At 43.7% G+C, this 27,817-nt stretch overlaps 1 protein-coding gene across 2 annotated transcripts; it reads right to left on the bottom strand.

The window, feature by feature from the left end:
• Positions 1-46: 46 nt before the first annotated feature.
• PHRF1 (PHD and ring finger domains 1) lies at positions 47-27,287 on the bottom strand. 2 transcript variants are annotated; one of them, XM_071427670.1, is made up of 18 exons: positions 27,152-27,287; positions 21,200-21,424; positions 20,750-20,872; positions 19,028-19,260; positions 18,004-18,087; positions 16,907-17,028; positions 15,192-15,289; positions 14,472-14,644; positions 12,927-13,056; positions 12,485-12,624; positions 11,466-11,653; positions 10,558-10,677; positions 8,545-8,699; positions 4,912-7,686; positions 4,065-4,216; positions 3,334-3,594; positions 2,131-2,259; positions 47-996 (listed from the first exon to the last, which is right to left on the bottom strand). In XM_071427670.1, exons 2-18 carry the CDS (start codon positions 21,288-21,290, stop codon positions 862-864), a joined length of 5,109 nt encoding a protein of 1,702 aa, XP_071283771.1. In that variant the 5' UTR covers positions 21,291-21,424; positions 27,152-27,287; the 3' UTR covers positions 47-861. The 2 variants fall into 2 exon arrangements, with proteins under 2 accessions (XP_071283771.1, XP_071283772.1); XM_071427671.1 differs by having other exon boundaries at positions 4,140-4,216.
• Between the last annotated feature and the right edge of the window lie 530 nt (positions 27,288-27,817).

Genomic DNA, 27,817 nt, shown 5'->3' with positions numbered 1-27,817 from the left:
AAGAGGCAAATGCAAGACAAACAAATGACACCTGCTACAGGACAAAAACCATTCAAAATAACTTTATAAACTCTGTCACATTTCTGCTTTGTACATTAGTTTAACCTTATCCTTCAGGCTTGTTACGGAAAATTGACAATGCTTGCTTTTTGTTTCGCTTTTCCTGAAAGGCAGACACAAAACCAGCCATCAGTGCATTATTTACACAAGTGCAACACAATCTCCCACCCCAAAATTAATTTTTTTCACTAACCAGGTACTTCCAACAGAATGTAAATAAACACCACAGCTTGAGCAGTGTTTCTGAAGTCAGTTTATAAAGGTTAGGTCATTTCTGCAATCCCCAAATGCCAGAGCGAGTAAAGCTTCGCTCGCCATCCAACAGGCTAAAAATACAACATTTCAAGTATTAAATCAGAAATTTCTAAAGACAATCCATATTTTGATAAATAAACACAAGGGAAACAGTATACAGCTCTCAATATACTGTATGAAAAGTGGTGTCCAGTTTCAAACTTTAGCAAGACAAGTGCACAGCCCAAAAATGTGATCAAGTAACCCTGAAAACTGCAGCAATCCGGGAGTTCCAAACATGAATCTCTTCTGTGTTTCCCCTCGAATTACTCTGCTGGTCTGAGGCATTTGATTGTTATTTAGTTCTACAGCTGTAGGTAATCCAAAAAAATCCTAAATTCATTCCCATATGGAAACAATTCAAGAGAAGGTTCCATAGATAAAGTCTATTATCATCTTGTTTCTCTGCACTCTGCTTGCAATGGGATGCAACTGCAGGTCTGTTATTCCCATAGTGTCCACAGCTAGGACAAGTTCAGTCCAAGTCATGCTGGCTGTGGCTTGCTCTCAGTTTTCCACTTCACGTGTGTCTTCACCATCAGTTTTCTTATGTTTCCTCATATGTTTGTATTTTTCCACATATGCCTTCACCAGGTTAGCCACCTTCATAGGGTTGATCTCTCCACTTTTGCTGTGGCAGATCTGCAGGGGATCAGAAAGGGCACTTGGTCAACGACAGCAGCTCAGACAAGTGGCAGAGAGGCCCTAAGCTGCCCAGGGGAGCCAATTCTTGCACAGACCCCCAAGGCTCATAGCAGGGTACATAAAGCAGAAAACAAAGACAAGAGCAGTATTTCCTTCAAGCATTTCAGGAATGGCCCATAGTTTATCTACAGAGCACCAACTGAAGGCAGAGGCATCTCAAAGCAAAAAGACTCATTTTTACTACAGGCTTTTCCACCCATCCATCCAGTTTTACACAACACGTGGGAACCAAGGAAGTGTTGATATCCCAGTTTTGGGATGTTTTTGAAGAAGCAATGCTCAGATTAAAAGAATGTCAGTTTTGAGAACACATTTTGAGACAGGGAAGAAAGAACAGACCCTACACAAGTTACTTTATCTCTCTTCAGGGAGGAGTTCAGAATGACTTCAGTAGCAATTGGCACTGCTCAGCTCTCTCACAAACATATGGGTCACACAGAAGATGTGAAAAGACAGCCATTACCTTGGGGATTGTTATTTATGATGGAATTTCTCAGTGAGAGCAAGAATGCAGAGCAGGGAGAAATTACAGTTCTCTGAGGTATCACTTAACTGCCTTGACCACTGACTGTATCTTTGTAGCCATGATCTACTCAGCACTAAGATTTGAGACAAAAGTTAGTCTCAGCAAAATTGCAAGACCCTCTTCCAAGGTTCAGGGACACCACAGATGCTCAAGGACCTATTGCACAAAGTACTTTCTCACTTTATCAGAAACAGCTAGAACTCTGGCTGAAGCTCCTAGTGAGGGGGATTTGACCATTCTCACCTAGGGCAGATACCATGTAACATTTCAGCTCATGCAACTGAAGCTAAGCAATGTTCCTGTCCACTGAAAACATGACCTCATAAAAGGAACAGACTGACAGCTCTCATCAATGGCACCAAAGAGACTGGCTTAAAGCAACTACTGCTTCACCACAGGAGTGCAGAGTATGAGTCAGGGTCCAAAGATCTGCTAGCCCAGTTATGGCATGTAATTGCTGCAATGGCAAGTGCAATCTAAAGTACTGCCACTATGCAATGACCTGCCCAGCTCCTCCTCTCCACTTCCTTTCACTGGGCCCTCACCTTTTGCACTGCTTTCCGAAGGATGCTCTTGTACTCTTCCTTTGTAATCTCCCTCTTCTGGTAAAAAGGTTTGATGGCAAGTTTCACTTCTTCCACAGCCCTTTCTTGCATGTGAAGCTTCTTCATGTACTGCACAGGAAAGAGAATTTCATTACCTTGTGCTGTCTTGGGAATGGTTTCTGAATCTGTTTTTCTTAGAAATGCTCAAACAACGAAAATTCTCATTTCACAATTTTAACAACCCAAGTAATCCTCTCAAAGTGATTTCCTTTACTGTCAATTACTGTCTTGAAACAAATACCAGTTTGTGCTATGAGGAGCCCTTGCTTTATGTAATATTTATTCTGTATCTTAAAGAATGTGTTTTAAGCAAGTGACTACAATATGGACTTCCTGGTTTTGGTCCCCTCCCTTCCTTCCAACAGCTCTAAATTAAACATACATCCAACAAAAGGCATCAGATTCTAAAAGCAGCAAACCACAACTGTGAATATAAGGCTTCAGATAGCTCTAAAGACAATGTGAAAATTGCAGAGTTGCCTATGAAGTAATGATTACAGGTGCCACCAAAACAAGTTTATAAAAACTTGCTCATAATTGGAGGCTCAGAGTGAAATGCATCTTACTATTTGGTTTTATGGTATGAAGCAAAATAACAGCCTAAGTTGTTTTCATTCTTGTGTTAGCATCCACTGTGCCTAGAGCAGATGGTCTGTGCAGCAAACCTAAAACTCAGCAGCAAGGGACTTGCACTGAAAGATCTCCAAAGTGTTTTACTATCTTTGCATTTTCAGTGCTGATAAGGAACAAAATACAGCCCTACCTCTTTATAGGACTATTATGAGAATGGACATTAATTTCAAAGCTGGAGGGGAAACAAGAAAACCAGGTGCTTAGAGAAACTTGGACATTGTGGTTTCTGGAAAGTCCCCTCCAAATATTCACATAAGAAAGTTTCAGAACTTTAAGAAAGTATTTCAGATGTTTTAATCTCTCTCTGTCCTATTGAGATGAACCAATAGAAAGCAGATGAAATGAAATAAATCCCAAATGAATTTAAAGAGAGGATTGCCTGCTGCTCTTCGGTTAGCACAGTCAGTCACCAAAACCAGCAGGGCTGGGAACATACAATACAGAAAGTTAAAAATCTTCCAAATGAAAAAGTTCAAATAAACAGCTCATTAATTTTATGCATTCACTCACCTCCTCGTTTTTTGTTTTATCCACTGGAGGTTTGGGTGCTTTGATCTTTTCCTCTGCACTTCCAACAGAAGCAGCTTGGATTCCTGGCTCAGATGCCGTAGCCAGGCTGCCCGGCTCTGGGGTGAGGCTCTGTCCTGCCACGCAGCCCAGAGCTGGAAGACTGCCCTGCATGATGAACTGAACCGTAGGCTGGCTCACCGGGGCGTAGGGGGGCAGGCTGGAGGGCAGGGCTGGTGCCAGAGGGATGTTCTGGCAGAACACCTGTGGAACAGACACCTCTCTGTAAAGGCCTGTGCTGACAACACACAGCATCACAGCAGGGTCTTCAGAGCACCTTTATCCACCACCAGCTACCAGCAGCCCCAATCCCCTTTTAGCTGCCGGACAGCACAGACTGATGGCTCAGACCAAGGCTACCAAGCCAACTTTTATAGCCTGATCACAGTCAGGAAGAAGCTCATAGTTTCTCAGGCAGCACTGTCCTTCTGCAAGCTAGTGCTGAAAGCAGAAGCTGCAGGTACAGAGCAGAATTAAAAGATAATACATTTCTTCAACCATAAGGTGCACCTGAGAGATTAAATGATAGAAGGATTGCTGAGGTGTAGAGGCTACATGAAATGTACCACACGCAGAGGAAGGCACACTGCCATGAGAGGAGAGTGTTGCACAACAAGGGCACAGATGAGATGGGATGCCTTCCATGACATGTGGGTGCTGGAATAGAAACCAACCTGAGAGGAATCTAGATCAGGAAACATAGGCTCGGGAATCATATAATTGGTTGGAGGAGGCTCATTTAACTGCACCTGATTTAACGTTTGGTTCAAGTCCTCTGCTTTCCAGGCCCCTTCTTTTGCTCGCTGCAGTTTGTAAAACGGCATCCCTAGGTATCCCAAGGGAAGGAAAAGAAAACATCTTAACAAAATAATCGGTCAAAGATTCAAACCCAATTCTATTTTAAGAATTAAAATAAAAAGCATCTAACAACAAAACTAACAACAAAAGGGTTTTTTTAGCATTCGTACTTTAAAGCTTCTGATAATAGAGAACTTCTCATCCCCTTCAGCAATTGCTTTCTGCTGGGTTCTCTGTTGAGAGTAACCAACAAGAACAACACAGGCAACTCTGTCAACACAAATAGCACAGGTTCCCAAGCCAAACTGTTTCTGGCAGCTTTGGTTTAGCAGCATTCACAGGAGTGAGCTACAGAGACCTGTCATACTCCTTGGCTTTGAGAAACATTTATAAAGTCTGAAGGCAAAGCAAGCGTTCCAGTTAAGTGCAGAAAGGTGGGACATGGGCTGCCAGCTCAGAGATGGGGTTGCTGCACACGTTTCACGAGCGAACAAGCTGCCACTGGCTGAGCTGTGCTGACAGCACATCCTCTCCAATTCATTAACACAACTCACCTCGTGATTTCAACCAGTGCAAAATGCCAGCTCTCAGGATTTTAAACCAGAGCATCATCCCAGCTCAGATGACAGAGCTCTTACACTACAACCACGTTTGGCCAGGCACCAAAAACCTAAGCCTTATACAGCCTGTTCAACTGCTGTTTGTTTTCCAAAAGAAACTTACTTGGAGCTTTGCCAGCAGACAATGTGCCACTTTCCTCCTCTTGAAGATTCCAGGTAACTCTTTTCACTGGTGCTTTTGATTTCAAGGCAGGACCCTGAGGTACCACTTCCAGTTCAGGTTTAGTGAAATTACTTGTATTTTCATTTGAGACAAGGCACTCCTCCTTAACCTCCCTCACACAATCTGCAACTTTGCTTTTGGATGAGCTTTGAATTGGTGCAGCCTCAGCGGGAACGTGCATGATAACTTCCTTCTTTGGGGGTTGTTCCATCAGAGATGGACATAATGCAGTATTTTCTATTTTAACTGTAATCTCTAGGTTTGTATTGCTACAGCTACCAAGCACTGCTGCATCGGTACTATTCATTAAGTCTGTTTCAGCAAAAGAATCCACATCGCCAATTGGGGCACAAATGTTTGTGATCTCTGGTGCAGGGAATGCAGTTTCACTGCTCACTTCCTGACAGATGGGCTCTACCTTTATAGTTTCTTGGACCTCTCTCAGCTGAACTGGGGTCTCAGTCTGTATTTCCTCAAGTTTGACGTTTGGTTGGATGGTTATGGAAAGCCCTTCTAGTACTAGCTCCTCTTTTGGCTCTTGTTTCAGAGAATGGGGCTGCTCCAGACACCTGGTCACATTTTCAGCTGGAGGTTTTTGATCCTTTTCTGGTGCAGGAGAAAGCAAGGTCTCTTTTGATTTGTGTTTCCTTTCTTTGGAACGTGATCGGGATCGCACTCTTTTTTCCTTTGATTTGCTGCTTTTGTGCTCCCAAGATCGAGACACAGACCGAGACCGAGACCTCCACTTTCTCCTCTCCCGAGATCTGGATCTTGATCTCTTTCTGTCCCTTGACTTCAAACTACTTTCTTTATCATACCTCTCGTAGCTTTTGTCCCTCCTGTGCTTCCGCCTTTTAGTCCTCTCAGTGCTGTTTGACCGGGAGCGGTCCCTGCGCCTTGATCTCGAGCGAGAGCGTCTTTTCTTTTTCCTATTTTCATAAAAATCAGAAGTACTTCCAGGACTACCCGAGTGTGACCTAGATTTCCTTCTGTCCCTAGACCAAGAAGTTTTTGCCTTTTTATCCTTGGTTTTATCCTTTGTTTTCTTTTTTTTTGATCGTTCGTGACTGCTAGAACGGTCAGTAGAAGACCTCCTGCTCTTGGATTTTAACGTGTGTGTTTTGCTGTGCTCTTCCCCACCTGACCAAGAGGTAGATCTGGAGCTTCGGTCCCTTGAGTGTGCTCTATCTCTTGACTCTGAACGTGATCTCTTATGCTCTTTGACAAGTGCTTTTTTCCTTTTCATCTTCTTCTTGCTTCGGGAGCTGGAGTTTGAACAGGATCTAGAACGTGATCGCCTCTCTGCTTGTTCTACCTTTTGGACTTTCTGCTGCTCATCACTCTTTGAGGGACTATCTGGTTCTATTTTCACATTAATATTAGGTCTAATCAATTCCTCAGCATTAAAGAAGACACTGGGTCCTTCTCTGCTTTCCTCCTTTAAACACTTTGTATTAGAAATTTCCTTAACAGCAGATGAAGTGCAAGGACTGCTCAGGACATCTTTCTCATCCACATTATCTCGTTCCTCTGTATCAGAGATCTGTTCTACAATCCTGCTTGCTACTGTCACCTCATCACGAGACTCTGTGTTACTAGATGGCACGTCAGAGTCAGTCCCAGATCCAAATATATTTTCTACCCTGTAAGGGGTGAAACGACGGACAGTTTGAAATGTTTGAACTTTGGGATTTTCAATGGAAATAGTCCTGGTGATATTAGTTAGTGGGATCCCTGAGCCAAGCCTTTCAGGACTGCTGTTTGCTGAACTCGAGTCTGATCCTGTTGGCTCAAAGGGATCATAGATTTCACTTTTGACCTGCTTTTTCTTTACTGAGAAAAGCGGTGAAGGACTCTCCTTCTGCTGCACTTCATCGTCCACAGGGCGGAAGGTATTACAAAATCCTGGGTTAGACAGCCTGCTGGAATGTCCTGTGTTCCCAGGAATATTGATTTTAAAACTCTCAAAAGAGCCTGGGCCTTTGCCCCTTGAAGTGCCCAGCAGCGATGAACCACTAGAGCTGCCGGGATGGGTGGAGAAAGACACCCCGCTTGGACGTGCCTGTTGCTGTGGTTCCTTGGAATTTGACTTCTGGCTTTCCACCCTGCTACCCTTTCCTGGCTGATTAGTGCTCTCCTTGCCAGTCAGCTGGGTTATACAGGAGCTGGGGATATTACAGCTTTGGCTTCCTGCAGGTTCCGGCTCCACCTGCTTGCTGCTGGTTTCTTTTTTAATCTTTGGTATCCTGGGAAGCTCAAAGATGTCAATTCTCTGGGAAGGTGGTTTTACTGGCTGCCTCACAGTTACAGCTTTTGAGCCAGAATTCAAGTTACAGCTCAGGGGTTTTGAAGACGAATCAGTGGGTACAATGTTTTTAGGTTTTCCATTAAATCTGGGTATTTCATCTAACTTTGAGCCATGCCTGCTCAAAGTCGCTGTATTCTGAGTCTGGACAGACCTGGGTGTCATTGAATATTCTGATTTTACAGCTGCCTTTTCCGGTGCAGTCTGTGCAGGGCTTGCTGCAGACTCACTCCTGCTCAGTGAGGGTGATGAGAACAAGGGTGTGGAGTGGGTACCCAGTCCCGAGGAGACGGAAGGTCTGGCCATGGAGCTGCTTGCTGTGGTCCCTGAGAGCGCTGCACTTGGGTGGCTGTTATGCCCTGAACCATCCTCCACTCTGGAGTCACTGGCTGATTTTCTGTGAAATGGAGCTATGGCACACAAACAGACAATTCAGCTTTTGAGGACACATCCAGACATTTTCTGCCAATGTTAACAGAAGTACTGAGCTAATTATTTTAAGTTCCACTGTGGTTTGCAGACCTGCCACACAGTAATAAGGAAGTCCAACAGTTCTTTTGGTCAGATACTCACAGTTTAGTGCCAGACACCACATCTTTGAGGCAAACACTAACAATTAGGAAAGAAATTATTCTGTTCTGTAGATATCATCTGATTAGTGCTTATTATCCTGTAGCTGCTGATTGACAGAAATGACTATAAGAGAGGATGTTAGAGGTACTTATTTTAAGAATAAAGCTCTAAGTTTCAATTTGAACAGATTCTTTTCTAGTAATGCCATGCCAAGGGAAGACACAGCTGGAGATGATAGCACATATTTAGAACTCTACTTTTGCAAAGAAATTTCTTGTTAAGGTCCTTCATCCTGCTCTTCAAACTGAAGTACAGATCACAGGCATGGCAGCAGTGCATGACACATGCCAGAAAAACTGGGTCCTAAGATAACTCTGGTCTATCCAGTCCTACATTTTTTATAACAAAGCAAAGCATGAAATCACCGTGCAGCTCTTTTGAAAGAAGAAAACCATGCATTAAAAATAAAATCCTCCAGTATCATCTCAGGTCTCATTTAAACACAGACAAGCAACACTACCTCAGAACATCCATCTCATAAAACAGATGACTGTTGGCAGCTACTGATTCTACCCTACATATTCTGAGGCTCAGTAAGAGTATCCCTAAGCTTAAAGCTATGCAGCCTGTAGGATCAGGGCAGTTGATGGATGAAACAAAGAGGCAAATAGCACTATCATGTGCCAAGTCCTTACCTTCCTTCTTTGCTGTCAGTGAACCATCTCTGTTGATGACCACATCTGAACTGCTCATCATGAGAAGGCTCTGTCCAGACAGGATACTTCCCAACAGATCAGGCACAGGAGCAGCTTCAGCTTCTTGATCAGGACTCAAGGCAGGCACGCTGCTTCTGCATGTTTCAGAGGGGTTACATTTCCTTTACTCTTACAGCACTTGTTCTATACACACACATTACATTAAAAAGAAACCAAAGTCAAGGGCATAAACAGAGATCAGCCAGGGAAGTTCACTTGTAGTTTTGGCTTCACTAGAGTCATTCAGTCCCCATCTTTCTCTGACAAACAGAAGGTGAAGCTTTTACTGACTTCTCACAGGAATAACACAAGATAAGAAAGTAATCATATCTGAGACTTTTGGTTAGCAAATGCTGGTGCTCACTGTGTTGCATATCAACACCAACTTTCCAGTGCATTTAAAATGCATTTTTGGAGCTTAAACCACTGATTAGCACTTCAGAGTTATTTCTATCCTAGCTGCCTCTCTTGCCCCCACTAAATCACAAACACAAATATATTCCTCAGGCCTACACTTCAACTAAAAAAAATGACAGAGCTTGAACCAGTGTTTAATCACAAGGTGCCACTGGTGGGGGTAGCTAAGAGCATGGCATAGAGAAATTACACTGAAAACCAACGGCAATGCTCCCACACATGGGACAGCACAAACACTCTCCTTTATGCTTTGCTCAATCTTATGAAGATGGTTTAAGTTCTCAGTTCTTGAAATATGGACTGATAAGGTGTTTCTGGTGCTGCTTCTGGTGTTTCAGCTTTTATCCCGTTGCTTTTGTGTTGATGGGATCTGGGGGGTTGTTTTGTTTGAGTTTGTTAAAAAACAAACTTCCAAAGGGACCCAGCTCTTTGAGGGAGCTAGATTTCATTTCTGCATGACAACAAAGCAAACTTTATTACAATAATGTACACCAAACACTTGTAATAACAACAGAAAGGCAAAATGGGAACACTAAAGGAATAAGCTGCTAAGGCCAGACCAGGAAACTCAGTGTAGCCCAGACCAATGGAGCCTTTAGAAGAGCTGAGTATCAGCTACAGAGTTCTGTCTCCTAATCAATATGCTACTCAAATAACTCTGAGGACATGGAAAGCTTCTTGAAAGGCTCCCTTCAGGACTGAAACCAAGTTATCATAAAAATAGACTATCTTAATCCTGAGAAACCAACTTCACCATAAGTGACATGCATTAGAGGACAGCTATGTAACCCTTTCACACGTTTAACCACTTAAGCTGAACTCCCTTATTTCTTCTTTTCAGCTCCCTCAGCCTTGCAGTTTTCTGTTTCTCTGTTGGTACCTGCCTCAGTGACTTTCCTCATCCCTTTTCTTCTCATCATGCTCCCAGTTCCCTGCGTCCTACCCCTCAGCCCTGAAAATTCACTGTGGCTGCCAGTGGGGGGCAGCCAGGGCTCCCTGGCCTCGGTAGGCTGGCAACACACAGCAAAGCCACTGTTAAACTGCAGGATCAAAGCAAGCTTCTCCTCAATTTTCTGAGCTCCAACAAACAGCAGAACTGGGTGAGGGGGGTACAGCCCTCACCTCCTCAGGATGTGCAGTTGGATTCCCCAGGCCTCTCAAAGAAGCAAGTGGTTTTTTAAAGGTTAATGATATTGGAATTTAAAACATACTAACGGGGTTAATAAATAGTCACAAAACAGAAAGAAGAACTGCATTAGGGTGGAAATACGAATTTTAAATTTCAACAGAAATGTTAAAGGTATGATGAAAGAGTGTATGTGTTCAAAATAAAAAGAATTCTTGCACAAATTGATGTGGTTATTTATCTATAATAAATAAATTTATCTATAATAAATTGTGCACGCATGCACATACACACATGCACTTTTTGGAAGACAGGGTAAGAAAAGGGTTAAACAAAGAGGATCACTAGGTTTATTCTTTTGTTAGGGTCATTAGACAACTAAGTATAATAAAATAGCAATGGACTTTTACCTGGGAAGTCCCACAGAAACAGGTCTAGCTACAGGACGGTGAGACCTCAGTGCTGACTGGGAAAGAACTCTCCTTTTGGCACTCACTGGTGAATCTGGATTTGCTGGAACCTCTTCATTACTGTGATAAAACATGAACCCTGAAATTGTCTGAAATGTTTTTCACATCAAAGAGATGATACCGCTATGACAGATACAGTTAGAGAGTATCATATGTTTTATCATGATATATTAAAAAATATTTGTACAATATTCTTATTTTCTGTTCTGCCTAAATAGAACAGCTTGATTCAAACAGCAGAGACTCAAGGGCGTTTTTCATATCTAAAATGTTAAATGGACAATTTTCTTTTATGAAAGGATCAAAAAGAAGTATTCAGTGGAAAACTAAATTTCACCAACAATAATTTCAGATGCCCTCTCCCCAAAAATTCAAAGTTTATTAGTGACATGAATTATGGCACAGTAAGATTTCTTCTGAATTTGAAGTGTCTGGAAAAGGGAAGATTAGAAAAGGAGAAACATGGAAGATTCCAGTGGTCCATTTAACTTTGTGTTTACTGTATACAAAATATGTCAGCTGTCTTCACGTTAAATAAATAAAAAGCAGTGGATTAGGACTGGACTCCTTCAGATTCTAGGAGTCTCTCAAGAACCCCATAGATCTTACTGGAAGTTTTCAGGAGGCTGATTATTTCAGAAAAACACTTTAGAGGAGGCTGATTCCTTACAAGTTTAGTAACTCAGCCCAGAAGGAAAGAAAGAACAGGCCATTACGTGTTACCATGGGTTGTGTACCCAAAGCTGCCTTCAGATGTGATATTCACACTCTGCATGGAGCTGTGTGCACAAACAACCCAACAGCTGTTAAATCACCAGGTCCCTGATCACAATCCAGAGATCTCTCACCTTTCATAAGGATCCAACTCATAAGGATCTCCAAACACAGATAGAGAAGCTGCACCAATATCTGCTCTCATCAGCCCCAGTGAGGGCTCAGTTGGTTTGTACATGGAAGGAAGTGAGGCCCCACGCACAGGTTTACTGAGACCAAGGGTTCTTGCAATACGGGAGCGAGCAGTAACCTCATTTTTTCCCTGCACAGACAAAGAGATTGGGTTATTTAAGTTAGGGCCGGTAAATTTGTGTTTAAAGCCCCAAATTCTTCACTGAAGGTGTGTACAGTCATCAGGTTACTACCATCACCAGCACAAGTGGTATGCATTTATTGCCTGTGTTTGTTCAAAGGCATTTATGAAACCGGTAACTATGGCCTGTATGTCACTTCAAACAGAGATTGCATGCATCAGATACAAGTGACCAGATAAATTAAGCTTCTCAAAATCTTTAATAATGTCAATTCAAAATTCTTGGTTCCTTATTAAATGCTGGAGTTCTGGCTCTAAGGTGTAGACTTCTAGTTAAAGTAGCTGAAAAAAAGAATCAAGCTGGTGCAGAGTAATCTGCCGAGTAATTTACAAGAGAACACTACCCACAGCTGAAAGGGATTTTGAGAGCTCTTACAACTAATAAGCTGGGTTTGCAACAACACAGCCACAAACACCCACAGCCTATTATTACAAAGAATAGGTGCTGGCAATTTTAACTGAGTTTGCATCAGTACCAAGTAAACACTACAGCTGAATGGGCAAGGCAGGACACAAACCCTGCAGGACATGCTTTACAGTCTGATCCCTACAGTCCAGGTAACAGGATATGTCAGCATAGCCAGCAAGCCTGTCTGGAAGTTGCAATTCACTTCCACATACAGCATCTTTCTGGAGCACCCTGGACACATCCTGCACAGACTCCCACCAGAAAGAAAGGTGCCTGCTACCATTGAAAGGTGGCATTTCTTCCAGCTGAATCCCATGTTACAGTGCTTTTACAGAGGGCTGAAAAAGGCAGGCACTGACTGGCTCACTCACATGTGATCTTACTCTCGTCTTTTTCCCCCTTCTCTTCTTTGTCAGACGCTTGCGCCTCTTCGGCTGTGCCCCTGAACTCTTCTTCCCAGCAGCAGATTTCTTCTGAGTTATTTTTTTGCCTCCTGCTTTCTTCCGCCTTCCTGATGGGACAAAAACCAACGATCTGGCTAAGTGCTGGCACTACACTGTACTCCCCTTTGTGTCCCCCCATGACACACAAAGCAGCTCAGAGAGACATACAGCATGTCACCAACAGCACAGCAGGAAAAGTGACATCCTTAGGAATCAGTTAAAAACCACCTTCGTGACACTTCTAGGCAGAGGGGGTAGAGGGAAAGAAGAAAATGCACATGGGATACCTCCACAGCTGTGCAGGTGTGGCAGCACACAGCTGATGTATTTTGCAGGATTCAGGCTCCCCTGAGGCGCCTGATGTCCTTACCCGTTTTCCTCTTCTGCCTGGTGGGAGCACGTGGTGCCAGAGGACGCTGGTAGATGGCTGTGTTCAGGCCTGCTACCACTGCCTCAATTGTTTCATCCAGAAGGGAGGACATCAGGTACCCTGGCACATGCTGTGGGGAGGATTAGAACGTACACCATACAGTCAGCAACATTTACTTATAAAATGGATTTGAGATTCAACTGAGGAAACCCCTCACATCACCAAACTGCCAGTTAAGCAATTATGTCACTTTTTTAATCTACTGACTGGCATATTAAGGACCTTGTTGTTCAGCCTCCTTCAGAGTTACATGCATGCTCCCAGTTTCTCACTGTGCTTGGAGGACAACTTACACTCCCTCAAACAGTGGAATTATGCCTCAGTCAACTCAAGGTATGAGCCAAAATAAGATGCACTTTTAATCAGAGAAAAAGGCAATAAATAACAGTGCCTTTCTAGGTACAGTTTGTAATCATCCCTGCACATTGAGAAGTGGAGCTAGGAACAGCTCTTGAATGGGAAGTGCTGGGTTCCCAGGATTACACTACCATGAAATAGTAAAGTCCCCAGGCACCACCCCTCTCACCCACAGGAAATGACTCCACACTACTTCTAAAACAACAACAGTTACCTTCCAGAGTCTTTCACTTCAAACAACACTTTCCTCTCTTTATTTTTTTCAACATATAGCCCTGACTACTCAGCTGTACTTGCTTAACAACAATGAATCAAATAATTCATCAACCACTTCTATTTTATTAACTCTTCTAAAGTTAAAATTGAAACACCTGGGTTTGGAGATAGTGGGGTTTGGCAGTCAAATAAGATCATCTCCATTAAGGAGGACATAACAAATTTAACAACTGCTAAAGCCTTCTGGGAAGTCCTTAAATCAAGGGAAAATGTGATAAAAACTTAAGGTGAGCTCGATCTTAGTTCATGGCAACTATCTCAAACTATACTTAATACAGTAAGACAGGGACCCTGTGTATTTGGGATACTCTCCTGCATAGATTCTCTAGTACTGCTAATGTGTTTGAACTCATGTGGCCACATTATTGAGGACACTAACATCTGGTTTTTTCTCTTCTAACAAGGGACTGATTTTCACAAACACAGAAACCTTAAAAATGCAAAATTTTTCTCTTCAATTGGATTGAAGGCAGTCAACATGTTCTACTGCTATGGGCAAGGAGGTAGGAGGACAAAAGAAAATAAACAACTGTCAAATAAACATGCTAAAAAACCAGAAGTGGTGCACAAACTTCGTATTAATAGCCACTAGGAATAAAAATAAAATGTTGCTCACATCAGGGGCTGATAAAAATGCAGGCTAAGAGAGGAAGCTGCTGCAGCATTTCAAAATAGAGCATCTTGGTCATGTGCTGTACTCCATTTGCACATCTCAGATTAAAAGAGCTCCACAACTACTAACCCCTGTGCTACGGAAAGTCAACACAGACAGCAGAGCTACTGAAATGGGGGCTTGTTTCAGTAACCCTTGCCCAGGGCTTTGCAGAGGCCCCTCAGAGTGCCCGTGGGTACCCGGATTTGCTGCGCCGTGGTGATGCGGTTCCTGTTCACCGTGGCGCGGACGCGCTCGCTCTGCCGAGTCCTGGCTATGGCCCGCGTCCGCACGTGAGGGCGGAGCCTGCTGGTGGTGGGGACAACATCGGCCATCAGGGCAGCCACCTCCTCCTCACTGACACGATCTGCATCTTCAACGAGAACAGCATGAGGTTACTTGTCTTTCTACAGGTGAAATTGAAGAATTTCAGACCAAAAAAAAAAAAAAATCAGCATTCTCTTTCTTAAACCAATCACCTCTGCAGGCAGCCATTACCCTCTTGAAAGGAAATGAGCACAGACACCATTGCTTCAGACTGTTATCGCAGTATAACACTTTTCTAGGTAACAGAAATTGCTGCTACCTTGGCAATCTGAGGTCAGGACACTAATAAATTCTTTCCAATGTAACACAGTGCAGTCACACTATGGTGCTGGGATTGCCTTGGAAAGGTTAAAGGATGCTTACAAGAAGCATCTCCACAGGTTGTAACTGCAGATGAAAATCTTCATAAACAAGATCCTCTCATCAGTCAAGAGTTCAAGTCTAATCTTAAGGTTCAAGAGAGAATGCTTATCAAAACAACTTGAAACAGATAAAGCCAGGAGGTTAAACATGTCTTCAAAACACCACATGATTCACATTATCTAACTTGGGAGAAAAATGTTTACTTCGAGTGGCTACCACGAAACCCTTACCTGCAGCACCATTGGCACCCATGGGGGCACAGGCAGGGCAGAACCATTCATCTACAGGGACTTCACTCAGAGGAGGATTAAGGCATTCCATGTGATACCTTGAGGGGAAAAAAAACAGAAAATCAAACAATATGCTCCTTACTAAGGGAAGACAGCATTTTACTTCTATCCAGTGCTACATAAGGCAGACTCATTTTCTTAAGCCTGAAACTATGGTTTATGCATCTGCTTCTACCAATCTGCAGAGAAACAATGCTACCTGATAGCTACACAAGGGTCTTCAGTTCTAGATGGGATTTTCATCACTTTAGGCTCAAAAAAATCTCAGAAAACTGAGTGTTTTCCCCTCACTGTGTGGTAAATCACTTGCCATTTGAACCCAAGCTTCAAGAAATGTGCAGAGCCAAAACTGATGGTGGCAGGAGAAGTACAGAGATGCTGGGGAGACAGACAACCAGGAAACAACATCAGTTTCCTGATGAAGCTGATGAACCAACACACTATTAACAGTGCTCATACTTATGAGCATTTGAGGCAAGCTATTCTACATTTTTTTAGAGTTCATCTCAGCCATGGAGAGCTAGTAAAGACTGCAAGTTCTTTTATCAGGAAGTGCTTCTGGAACTGCTAACTCTAGACATCAAGCATATATAAAGAACTTACTTTAGGAAAAGGAACTAAAAATCAAACACCTGTATCAAACTAGAAATAACAATATATTTAAAAAACTGTAGGGAGATCACAAAGTAAAATCTGAAGCAATTCAGAGTTTGCTTCAGATTGAGACAGGCTTATGGAAATTCAGAAAGAACTTGAATATGAGACGTGTATGAAATACTGTTTTGGCTTAATATTTCAAACTCAGTGTTCTGATGATACTCTTAACAATCTTTAGTGTTCCTGACTTTGTCTTTTTCCCAGAAGATGAATCAGTGTATATGTGTGTATGGTCAGTGTATCAGTGTGTATAGACACAGAACACAAAGGAAAAACTAGGCTTACCAGATGTCTAGTTAGCTTGGTAGAAGTAATTTTTGAAAAGTTATTTTACATACTCTACTAGCATCTCTCTTTGTTCAGTGGGTAACTTCTGACATCTTCAAACTGACAAAACTGGAAGACTGATTAAGCAGCCCAAGGGCTTTAAATTCTAGCAGAAAACAGTAGGGCCAGAGCTGTGTTCAAGTATATTCACGACTCCACTTAAACATTCATTTTATTAATCAAGGAGGGGACAGAAACAGAAGTAAGCAAGAGTAAGAGAATCATTTAAGAGCTGTGGCTGTAAAGAAAATCCTCAACATTTCCCAAAACTGTGGATCTTAAGTACTTCTCCTGCACAGCGCTACTGCCCAGTCACTTGAGACAAGTCATGCATCCTCTCCTCAAGGATGTAAGGTTCTACCCTTCCCACACCCAGATGTTTCATGGATAAGCACAAACACCTTCATCACTTGAAGGTGTGGTCATCTGTTTTGGTGCCCTGCAGCCTTGATGTGTGCAGGACTCTCCACAGAAACATTGCTAAATGACCAGGAAAGGATCCATCACATCATGGGGATGGAAGTCTGCACTAGAACACATAGATACATGGCTGGCCACATGGTCAGCCTGAAGAGAGCAGCAAGGGGCAGCCTGCACACCAGACAGTGCCTGTGGACCACACTCTGGCTATGTGCAATCATGCAGGTGCTCCGTTCATTTCAGCCTCTTACCCTGCGTCACAGCCATCACAGAGCAGCAGGCGATCCTCACGGTCACTCCTGCCACACACCTCACAGAAGGTTGGATCATCCTCTCCATCAGTGCCCTGAGTTTTTGTGTTCTCAACAGGAATCTAAATAAAACAGGGATTCAGTTTATGCAGAACGTGGCACTTTTTAAAACCCACTGTCACACTAACAATAGTACCTGCAGCAAAATCTACAAGTGAAGGAACCAAAATGGCTGTTACACACCTGAACCTTCACTTAGCTCTTTCAGCACACCTAGTGCATGATCAAATGCCTGACAACATCTACTTAACTTGTCTACTGTCAGGCACAAATGACTGTAGAAAACTGCATTTTAAGACTAGGCAAAACAAAAATCCACAAATAAGATCAAAAGTAGTCAAACAAACAAAAAAATGCCAAAAACGGGACTAAAGAAGAGAGGAAACTGCTGCCTTCCATATTATCTCAATGTTAACTCTCACTTCTGTTAAAATGCAAACAATAATAAACCATCCATTTATGAAAACAAAGCTTCAAACCCCTAAATGTCCCCTGGAAACCAACACCTTTCTGATATCAATTAAGAGCAGTGACAACTCTTTAATGTTCTTTTGTGAGCAATTACTGGCACACTCAGCCAGTGCCCTTCAAGGCTCTCCTACTGCCTTGTGCCTCTCTCTCCCTTCAAACCCAACTGCTACACAGCACTGCTGGCAGCAGGACATAAGGAAGAGATCATGGAGAGTCTAGATTATTCCTATTCATCCTATAACAGCACTTGAAGAATGCAAGGCATTTTCCACATGCAGACAGGGTTATTCATGCAGAACAGTTTTCAGTCAAATGTCCATTATACAAAACCGGCAGTTACAAAAAAAACCCTTTTTCTACCACCACAAATGATGCCACAACACAATATTGCAGAAGGTAAGGTTAAGGAGGAAAAAAAAGTCACAGTTCCTTAAAAGGCAAATTCAAAATAAGAAAACACCAATTCATTCAGATTCATTCATTACATAAACAGTCTAGAAGTATAAACTTTTGAATAACAATGTTGTGCCAAATGGCCTGGTTGTTTGCTACAGTCAAAGGCTTACCTTTTTTAAGATTTTACCACCAAAACGTGCCCGAATGTTAATGTAATTAAAGAGGATTCGATCCACTGGACAAGAGTTTGCATTCTAGGAGAAAAAAATTCCCAATACAGTTAATAAGTGCATCACTTTATTCAAATTTTTAAAAGTAATCTTAAATTATTAATGTAATAAGCATTAAATTAATGTAGTAGTCAGTTTAACAGCTATTGATCTTGACATTTTAAGTATGTAAAACTGACTTATCTGGTTTACAAACAACATATTCTATTAAACATGCATTTTTAGAGAAGCATTTATTTTACTGAAGCAATTTAGTTATTATTCAATTGCCAGCAACATCAAAGTTCTTCCAAACATTGCCTTGAAATAGTGCTTATGTTTTAAGTCATTTACTTTCCTTTGGACAATGAGTAGCTAGAAATGGTTTAAAAATATATTCAGTAAGAGCGATTTATTTGCTTTTTTAAAAACTTAATCACCACTGCTACTGCTGCATGCACTGTAAGTTTTGTTGTAATTCTCACCCTGGATTATGACTATAGCAACTAGACAGGTGGCAAGGAACTCTGACTGAAAAGTGAATTCACAGCAAGCTCCCGATTGTCAGTATTCTTTTACATCTTTTCTATGCTTAGATGTTCAGGGTTGCAACAGACCCCAATCCAATGGTCACAATACAGAATTCAAGAAAATATAAAGATAGATATGCAGACATATCCAAGCATAGAGAAAAATTAGTACCTCAACTTGAAAAAACAAAAGAACTGTAGATGCCCACAAACACGCTTGTGACCTTACACCTTGCAGAGAACAGAACAAATCAGGACAGGTACAAGAAAAACAGATCCAAACTTCAAACATGAATCCTGCCAAACAGAGCAGTAACCCAAGTCTGTTTAAAAAAGCTTAAGAAAGCAAATAGCAATATTACAGTGTTTTGTTCTCATTACAGAACAGCATGATCACAGGGGATAGGGCAGAGCACACCAGAAGGCCACAGGACACCACAGACAAAACAGCTCACCTTAGACCACTCCACAATGCAGTCCAAGCAGAAGTAATGGGAGCAGTTCTCAGGAGTCCCAACAGCCTGATCCCTAAATGTGTTGAGGCAAATGGGGCAGTTTTCACCATCCTCATCAGAGGAGAGGCTCACTCCGTTCAAGTGTGGCTCTGATTTCAAAGAATCAGCCATTCCTTCCACAGTGGCCTCATTTTCTTCCTCCTCTTCTCCCTCCTCCTCATCATCTTCGCAATCTTAAGAAGTGAGAGATAAAAAACAGCTTGTGTGTGCTGCAGGGCTGCAGCAATGGGGGCAGAGGGGGTGGGCAGGACAGGGGTCCAGTTCACAGAAAATTCCAAGTAAGCTTATTTTATGAGGCTGCAGGGGTCAAGCACAGTCTCCTCAGTTTAAGGCAATAATTTTTGCTGTTTTCTTGCTTCCTAAATCCCTTCACTAAAAAGCAATGGATTACTCTGTTGAAAAATAAAGCCTGATAATATAAGTAGTCTTGCAAGAGATTAAAATCACAGACACCAGAAAAGCAAAAGATTATCTAAACAAGACAGTTAAGACAGGTTAGGCTACCACTGAACAATGAAGTTAAAAACTAAAGTTATAATAAAGTTACCATGTACCCAGCTTTTGTTTTTTTAAGAGACATTCCAGAGGAAAAGCAGCAGCAACACACTCTACTGCAGAATAGCAAATGAAAGATTTCACCAGTAAAGTATGACTTTGTGAGCCCAGGGATCTAAGTGCCTTAGAGACCGCTTAAAGAAGCTTGATTTTGAGTAAAATTAAACACTCAGCACACATTGTTGAAAGGTACTTTTATTTTTAGTACAAAATACAAAGATGTGTTAGTCTTTCCCTAAAACCTGTGAATTAAGCTGATATTTTCAAGAAGCAAGAAAAAGTACTTAAAACCCAACTCACTCTGAGGGAGGACTGGGGATGACTGTCATTGGGCTGCTTTTTTTTTTTTTTTATGAGAATGGGACCCTTGTCTTTTCTACTGAATTCTCCTGTCTGGACATAACAGATAATACTCTGAATGATGGATTAATAAAGCTTTTTGGCACCTGGCATGAATTTTTTGGTCTGTGTTTAAATCAGTGTAACTAGTAACTTGGAAAACTGTGCTCTTGCCTTCTCAACAAGCTTTAGAGCAGATAAAAATCTATTTTTGTCTATCCAAATATTAATTTGAGCGTAGCAGTTTCAGAAGTACATGTATCTCCAGAGTACGTTTTCAGTAAAATCAACAAATTCAAATGATATTCACACTCCTTTTTCAAATAAAAATTAGTCATATCATCTTCCATCTTCCCTAGGTATTACAGCAATAATAATTTACTTCCAGAACTCCCCATCACAGCATTCACTTTAGAGCCCCATGCCAAAGGAAACTAGCAAACATGCTTTTCATAAGTGAAAAAAAAGCATGAGCCATTGCCGCAACTTTGACTTTTTTTCCTCCTCATGCTGGGGCAGAGCTCACTCCTGCTGACTACAACTCCACTGCTTTGGACAGCAGACAGTCTTCAAACATGCAAATGCTTTAAAAGCTTAGGAATTGGGCACTATTACTTGTTTGCTTATTACTGTAGGATTTTGGCATCGGCCTGACAGAGCAGCGTCTGTGGATTTACATTTCATTGCTAGTTTCTGGAAGAACAGCTTTCATCTTGCTCTTCCTCAGTTATTAAAAAATGCCTGTTAAGGCACATGAACAGAGCTTACCTTCTGTTTCTTCATCTTCACTTTCTTCCTTGTCCTCTCCACCTCCCTCTTCCTCAGTGTCATTATCTTCCTCTTCACTACCAGTATCATCTTCTGAATCCCAGCTATTCCCACCATTGCTTTCTTAAAAAGAGAACAGAAGAGAAGAGGAGAGGAAATACTTATTTGATGCAGATATACAGGCAGAAGAGCCCCTCATCAGGGCATTATGGATGAAGTGAACTCCCAGATTTCTGCAGTGGTATCAAAGCTGCCCATCTGGAGAAACTCCAGGGAAGCATGCCAGCGGTCTGATACACACACAAGCAATGAAGTGAAGCAAAACAAAAAAATTGTTAGGGAAAAGGTGACAAATAGTCACAAATACATCTTTACCATCCTTCTGAGGGTAAATCAATAGGTTCTACGACCTCAAAGCAGAAAGCACACGTGCAGAGAGGCTGCATTTACCTGTCTCGCTGAGGAGGGCCAGACACTGCCTCTTGCCCTTTCCCAGGGCAGCGTTCCTGTTGATCAGCTCATCCTGGCTGTCATCGTCCATGGCGGGGCATGGGAGCCCCTGCAGGTGGCAGAGGCAGGGAGGGAGTGCAGCAGTTACAGCAGCAGGGCCGGCAGGCTGGCACGGGGCAGCGCAGGCACCAGGCGGGCACGGAGCGTCCGGCGCATCCGCGAGACCTGAGTGCGAGAAGGGACAGGGCTCTCCTGCGCCACTGAGCAGCATTCCCCCTCCACTCAGAGGGGGCCACAGGCAAACTGCTATTGCTTTGTGAGGTCTCACGGCCCTGCTGAGCTGGGTCAAAGCAGCTGCTTGTGAAAATCAGTGCAGGTGAGAGATTCAGCTGTATCTTGGCCTCCTGGATGACAGCAAAAGGTATAACCAGAACTCCCCACTGAAAATAACAATAGAAAACCTACAAACACTAAAACCATCCCATGGACCAGCAATTCACTGCAAAGGCTGAAGGGACCAGAGGCCCTTTGAACAAAGCCTAACAGGATGACAAAATGTTTTTTAAATCAAAAATACTTCACCTTGCCTGATTGAAAAAAGAATAAAGATTATGTAGTTTAAGTCCTTTATTTTAAAAAAGGGCCTTTGCACAGCTCTGTCAAGAAATAGAGAAGTTGAAGACCCCACAACCATTACTCCATGGAAAAGATAAGATCTGATTTAGTGCATATTAATGCAATCACATTAATTGCTGTGCATCAGCACAGACTGGCAGTAAAACTGACAGATACTGGGAGATGTTGCATGATCCAAATTTATAATAACAATTAAATCAGAGCTTTTAACAAATAATGCTACAAAGTATTAAGGCAGACAGACCCCTGGCAAGCTTCTATAAGCAAGTAATGAAAATATATAATTAACAGACACTTAAAGCTAGGTGTCATATCTCAACATGAAAAAGAAAAGGATTCTTTTATAAGAGTGGTAAAGAAGTTTCAATCAGGTGCTCTTCTCCCACTCTCCCTGCTCCCCATTACATATTTTGCATATTAAGAGATTTTTTGGAACAAAACACTATGTTTTATTCAAGTGCTCTTAATCTGTACCTTTGCACACTCCCTCTTTAAGCCACACATCACAGCTTTGCACCAGAGAGTCTTAAAAATGTAGGTTCTACTAAAGTAGACCAAACTACAAATGGAGTCTTCAGTGGTCAGGGAAAAAAAACCCAGCAAACTCAACAGAAAGAAGACTAAGTTTCAACACATCTAATTTCCTGTAAAGATTTCTCCTAATTTCAAAGACAGGTTTACGTTTTTATTTGTGGCTGTTAACATGAGCATTTAAAAAAACTGTTTAAAAACAATTTATGTTGGCTGAAAATACACAGACTCATCAAAATCCAGTCACTCCATGATGCAACTGAAAAAAATACAAAGAAACACCCGGAATTTTTCAAGTTTCAGCAGTGCGTATGTATGAATTATTCAAGCTGAAACTCACTTATATAATATCCTCCCAAAAGCTCAGTTAGCTACAGCAATGCAAAACTTGTGGTGATGTGACAGGCAGGACACAAAAAGGGAAGGACTGGCAGCACCAGTCCCCCAGCAGGGCAGAGGCAGGCATGTGTTCCACCCGTGTATTTGGATCTGTGCAGAACCTGGGCTGCTCCTCCGCGGGCACCTTGTGGGAATAGAGCGGGTTCCTGCTGAGCTGGCATTGCCACACCCAGCCAGCCACCGCACTCCTGAGCCACTGAGGACGATGGAGGGCAACCACAGCCACAGCTCATCCAAAACATGGATAGGCCTCTACTTCACTATGGCCATTACCTTGGTTTCCCTGCTCTCCAGTCCTCCTTAAAGCAAAGGAAGATCGTTGTTTCAAAAAGTGATTCCTACAAGCCACAGTTCTGACCAACACACACACCTAGCTACATTTCCAAACAGCATGCATTTCTTCACTGTAGTGGAATAAAACCACTACCCGTGGTGTTTTTGCCTTGCTACCCCATGGAAAGCTATCCTTTAGGCACAGAGGTGAACAAAACAGCACTTGTGACTTGATTATCTAAACTGACATATTTATGCTGCAAATGCAAGCGTGTACTTTGCTCAGAGGCAAAACTCTGAGTTAAAGAAAATCTGGTATTGCAGCAAACAATCAAGTCTTCAAATCCTGTCAGTAAAAAAAGTCTGTTTTGTGGCTAGCTGGCAACTGACAAGGAGAAACCAAGCGATGAAGAGATGAAGTGAATTTGAGATTTCTAAGCATATCACGAATATTACTTTACAAACAACCTTTTCCAAACTGGGCAGCTGCTCTTAAGAAAAAAAGAAGGAAACCATGGTCGACTATACACCTATATACAAGAGGCTCCTTCTATTTTTTAAGAACAATAAGCAGCATTTCCCAGTCATTGGGTTTTTTTTACGGGACACAAATTGCCACTGTGAAACACAAACACATTCATGGTACACTTCAGAGACTTCACCCACCTGTACGAAAGCCCCGTTTTCTCCAGCACTTAAAGACCAGAATTTTTCTAACTCCCCTGAGCAAGAACTAGCAAATACAAGATAGATGGAAAGCATTTTTATTATTAAGTTAACCAAGAAGTTTGGTTAAGGAGGGGATGACAGTCATTCCTCCAAGGCAACCCTTAACTCTACACTTCTCTAACACAAAAGGCCAGACTGCTAAAAAGCAACCAGTTATCCCTGAAGGCCATTTGGCTCAGGGAACTACAGTTGCTTTTAGTTTTGGGGCTGTGAAGGACGTGCCCTTGTGGCACCCAACCCCATGCTGCTAGGTCACTTGGAAACTTCCATGGTGTGCAGTACTCCCCATAGAGCACTTGAGCTGCAAGCAGCTCTCACGTGCACCAATCTTCCCTTCTGCATCCCACTTTGTAAGCCTGTTAGAGGAATTTAGGAAGGAACAGAGATGCAGGGTAATCTGGCCAGAGATCCCTAGTCTTGTACTCAATAGCACTGATGCTTTCAGCAATCCCCACTCCAGTTCCTCGGGCAGGTGCCTCACCCACTCGCACAGTGTATCTATCCAGGGTCGGGATTACAGCTTGCACGCAAGGCTGGCTGAAGGCAGGCACCATCCTCCCTCCTCCTTAACATCCCCTGTTTTCAAATTCTCATTTAGGGTACCCTACACAAACATCAAACCACAGAGGCAACGAGTGCATGGCAGGTGTTCGATCACTCTACTCGCACCAGTGCTCTCCCCAAGGCTCAGCTCAGTAAGGCCCAGCCAGGTTTGCTCCCAGTGCTGTGTCCCTATGGCAGCACAGGCTCTGCTGCAGGACACGCTGTAAGCCCAGGCTTTGCTACTAAGACAGATTACACTTTTACACAGAGATGCCTTAAGTCATTTTAATAGTACAGTCAAAGAGCAATTACAAATACCTTCTTCAAGCTGTATTAGCAACAGGGCTTTCTGCTGGCTTCAACAACAGAGAAGATTAAGTGCTTCCTCCAGAACAAGTGTTTATCAAACAAGCACTTGAGGAAACATTTAGCTTTTTGAAGTCCTTATGCATTACAACAGATCAGTATTTTTATGCAGCTGGAGTATGTTCCAGCGAGAAGGTGAGCACAGGTCTGTCTCCAGCCATCAGGAGGAGGCACAGCCTGCAAGGGACACAGGAGCTCCACCTCCCCTGACACAAAGCCCACCGAGCTCTACAACAGTGAGTGCCTCTCCCAGCACTGGCACTTTCCCTCCTAGCACCAGCCCATCTCCTCCTCCACCAGCTGCTAGGTAGCTTCTACATTTTTTAGAAATAGAAGAGCTACTACAGATGGCATTTACTTTCACCTGCTTGGGTAACACTCAGGATCATTCGCAGGTGAAGAAGTTTCTCACAGAATTTACTCACAGGGTGGTTTTGAATGCTGATCTAATTACATGGGCCACTACTGAGCCATCATGCTCTAAAGAACACTTATAACTATATTTAAGCCTACTAAATTTTCAAACATTTGGGCTTTCAGTTCTCATTGGCACATCTGCTTTATTAGCTTGGCGGGGGGAGGGGTTTTGGTTGTGTTTTTTTTTTGGTTTTGTTTTTTTTCCCCAATCAACTAAATAATTCAGTTCTCTCCGGAAAAGCAATGTCACACATCAGAACTCATTTAACTTTGTTTACAATTTCATATGCAACAGTCAATGAAAAGAAAGTAAGAGCTGTCAAAATCATTGTTGCACCCAGCTGGAAAAAGTCTGGTTATGGTGTGACTTCTATCTGCCATCACCACATTCCAAAGGTAAATTAAGACAACTTGGCAAGGAAATAATTCAGATTAACAAGACACTCCTACAGCCCAGAGTTGTGCACTGCCAATCCAGTATGCACAGGGAGCTTCAAAAAAAGTCCCCTAAAACTAAATTTAGATCCCTGTTTAAATTAAAAAAAAACCAAAAAACTCTTAAATACCACTAATCAGAACTGCCTATGCAATAATTTAAGTGGAAGCACCTAAGAACCTAATAGATAATTCACAGAAAATTAAACCTGAGGTAGGTAAGGAAGTGCTTATCTGCCACCCATCCCAGCCCTGCCCTAAATTTAGCCACCCTGAATTCCAGGATGAAAACTGCCCACCAAAGTGTCCCCAGGAGCTGACACTGCACTCCTTAGGGAGTTTGTAATGCAAATAAAGCAACACACAGGTTTTGCAAAAACATTTTGAAAGTACAGCATCTTACCCAGAGGAGCAGCTAAGCATTTTGCACCTCTGTATTTAAAGCAGCAGCCAAGCTGTATGGAATTCCCAGCCTCCAATTCCTTGCAGCCACTGGCTCTGCTTCCAACTACTCCCCAACTCTGCACATCCTCCTCTCTCTTTACAGGCTGCTTTTCTTAGGAAGAGTCACCCTTACTGGCGAGTTGCCTTTCAGCATCAGTTTTTCACACCAGTCCCATCTTTAGCTACAGCTTCCCCTGCTGTTTATGGGAATGACTGTGGGAAAATAAAAAAACCACAACAAAAACCAGCAAACCCAAACAAACAAGAAAACCCAAACGAAAAGCTCACACACTTTCATATTCTGTGCACAGCCCTATGGAGAAAGACCCCCGACCTACAGGAAAGGAAATAACACAACAGACAACCCTGAAACACACCAGCAACACATTATGTGGCAACAACCTGCAGGAAAAACAGTGAATGGAACTACAAAAATCCCACCCACCCCACTGTCACCCAACGTGGGGCGGCCAAGGGAAGGCACCAGCGACACAGCTTAGAACCTCTCCGTAAGCACAGCTCCCTCAAGGCAAAGTTAAAACTAAACGTGGCCTTGCGATAAGCTAATACACGATTAAAAACAAACAAACAAAAAACAAAACAAAACAAAACAAAAAAACAACAAAAACCAAAACTTGCACGCAGCTCCTGATTAGTACTCGTCAGCGGATAACTCCTCCAACAGCCGTGTGTGCACACCAGCAGTGGGAACGGGCGGGAAGAGGGAGAAGGGACGGGGGAAAGGGAGAGGCGCGGACACAACACGCCGGAAACACCGGGGGTTTTGTTTAGTCCCCTTGCTATAATTCTACACGCACTTGGTAAATTTATTCGGGTCTGTGCCGCAGCAAAGGTAGCTGGATGGCTCCCGAGCCGAGAGGCTCCCGAGCCCACTCGGCCCTTCTGCATCCCGCGGGACGCTCCCGAGGGAACCCGGGGAGCACCCGGGGCCAGCCGGACCCGGAGCTGCCCTCCCGTAGAGGCGTCTCCCGTCGGAGAGCAACGCAATAAACCAATAAACCTGCTGCCGTCGTTGCTGTTTATGAGAGCGACACTGAAGGAGCGACCGGGGCACTTCCCCGCCGGGGCGGGGGTCGGCCGCTCCGCCAATTCCCACGGCCCGGCCCCGCCGGCCCGGCCCCCACCCCCCGCGCAGGCCCCGCCCGGCCCGGCACTCACCGAGGAGCAGCCCCGCGCTCACATGCCGGCCAGAACCGCCCGGTGCCCGCTCGCAGCCGGGACCCCGCGGCCGCCGCGCCCCCGGAAGCGCTGTGGAAACACTGGCGGGTCACGGGGCGGCAGCGGGCGCAACCACCGCGCCTGCCGCGGGGGGGGGCGGGGCGAACCATTCGGGTGATGGGGGGGAAGGCGGCCGCGGGGACGAACCATTGAGGAGGGGACGCGCGGGCTGTACCACTGCGGGGCCGCGGGAGGACCGGCGCACCGCTCGGTCCCCGCGGACAGCGCCGGTCCCGCTCCGGCCGCTTCCGGTTGCTCCATGGAAACAGGGTTGGCGGGGGTGACCGGCATCCCTCCGCCGGTGTCTCCAGGCTTTGTGGGGGGAAAGCGAGGCTCAAGGGCCAGCGCGGGGCTGCGCTCGCGGGATGCTCCGTTCCGCTCCCCTCGGGGCTGGGAGCATCCTCGCGCAGCCCGGTGCGGCCCGTGAGACACGGATCAGTGCTGAATGCCTCTCGCAGACCGCTGCGGTTTTTTTCCCCTCTAACTGCTCTCGGCTGGGCCCGACCCAAATGTTCCCGTGGCGCTGGGTGAGCGCACGCACGTAGAGGAGGAAGGGCTGGTTTCGCGCTGTTCCAGCGGCCGTGGGGCTCTGCCCGGGCTGTCCTC

This window comes from Agelaius tricolor, unplaced genomic scaffold (assembly GCF_023055355.1).
Source record: "Agelaius tricolor isolate 1412-34295 unplaced genomic scaffold, bAgeTri1.0.p SCAF_5, whole genome shotgun sequence".
NCBI classification, from domain to species: domain Eukaryota; kingdom Metazoa; phylum Chordata; class Aves; order Passeriformes; family Icteridae; genus Agelaius; species Agelaius tricolor.
Note: the sequence above shows the minus strand (reverse complement) of the source record. Positions and strands in the feature narration are given on the sequence as shown.

Bases quoted from the DNA above. Each gene is read 5' to 3' on its own strand.
- PHRF1 (XM_071427670.1), bottom strand. From the start codon at position 21,290: ATGGACGATGACAGCCAGGATGAGCTGATCAACAGGAACGCTGCCCTG. The intron at 14,645-15,191 runs GTAAGGGTTTCG...TTCTCGTTGAAG, and splicing joins GGGTGCCAATGGTGCTGCAG to ATGCAGATCGTGTCAGTGAG. The intron at 3,595-4,064 runs GTTGGTTTCTAT...TCTGTTCCACAG, and splicing joins CTGATCTAGATTCCTCTCAG to GTGTTCTGCCAGAACATCCC.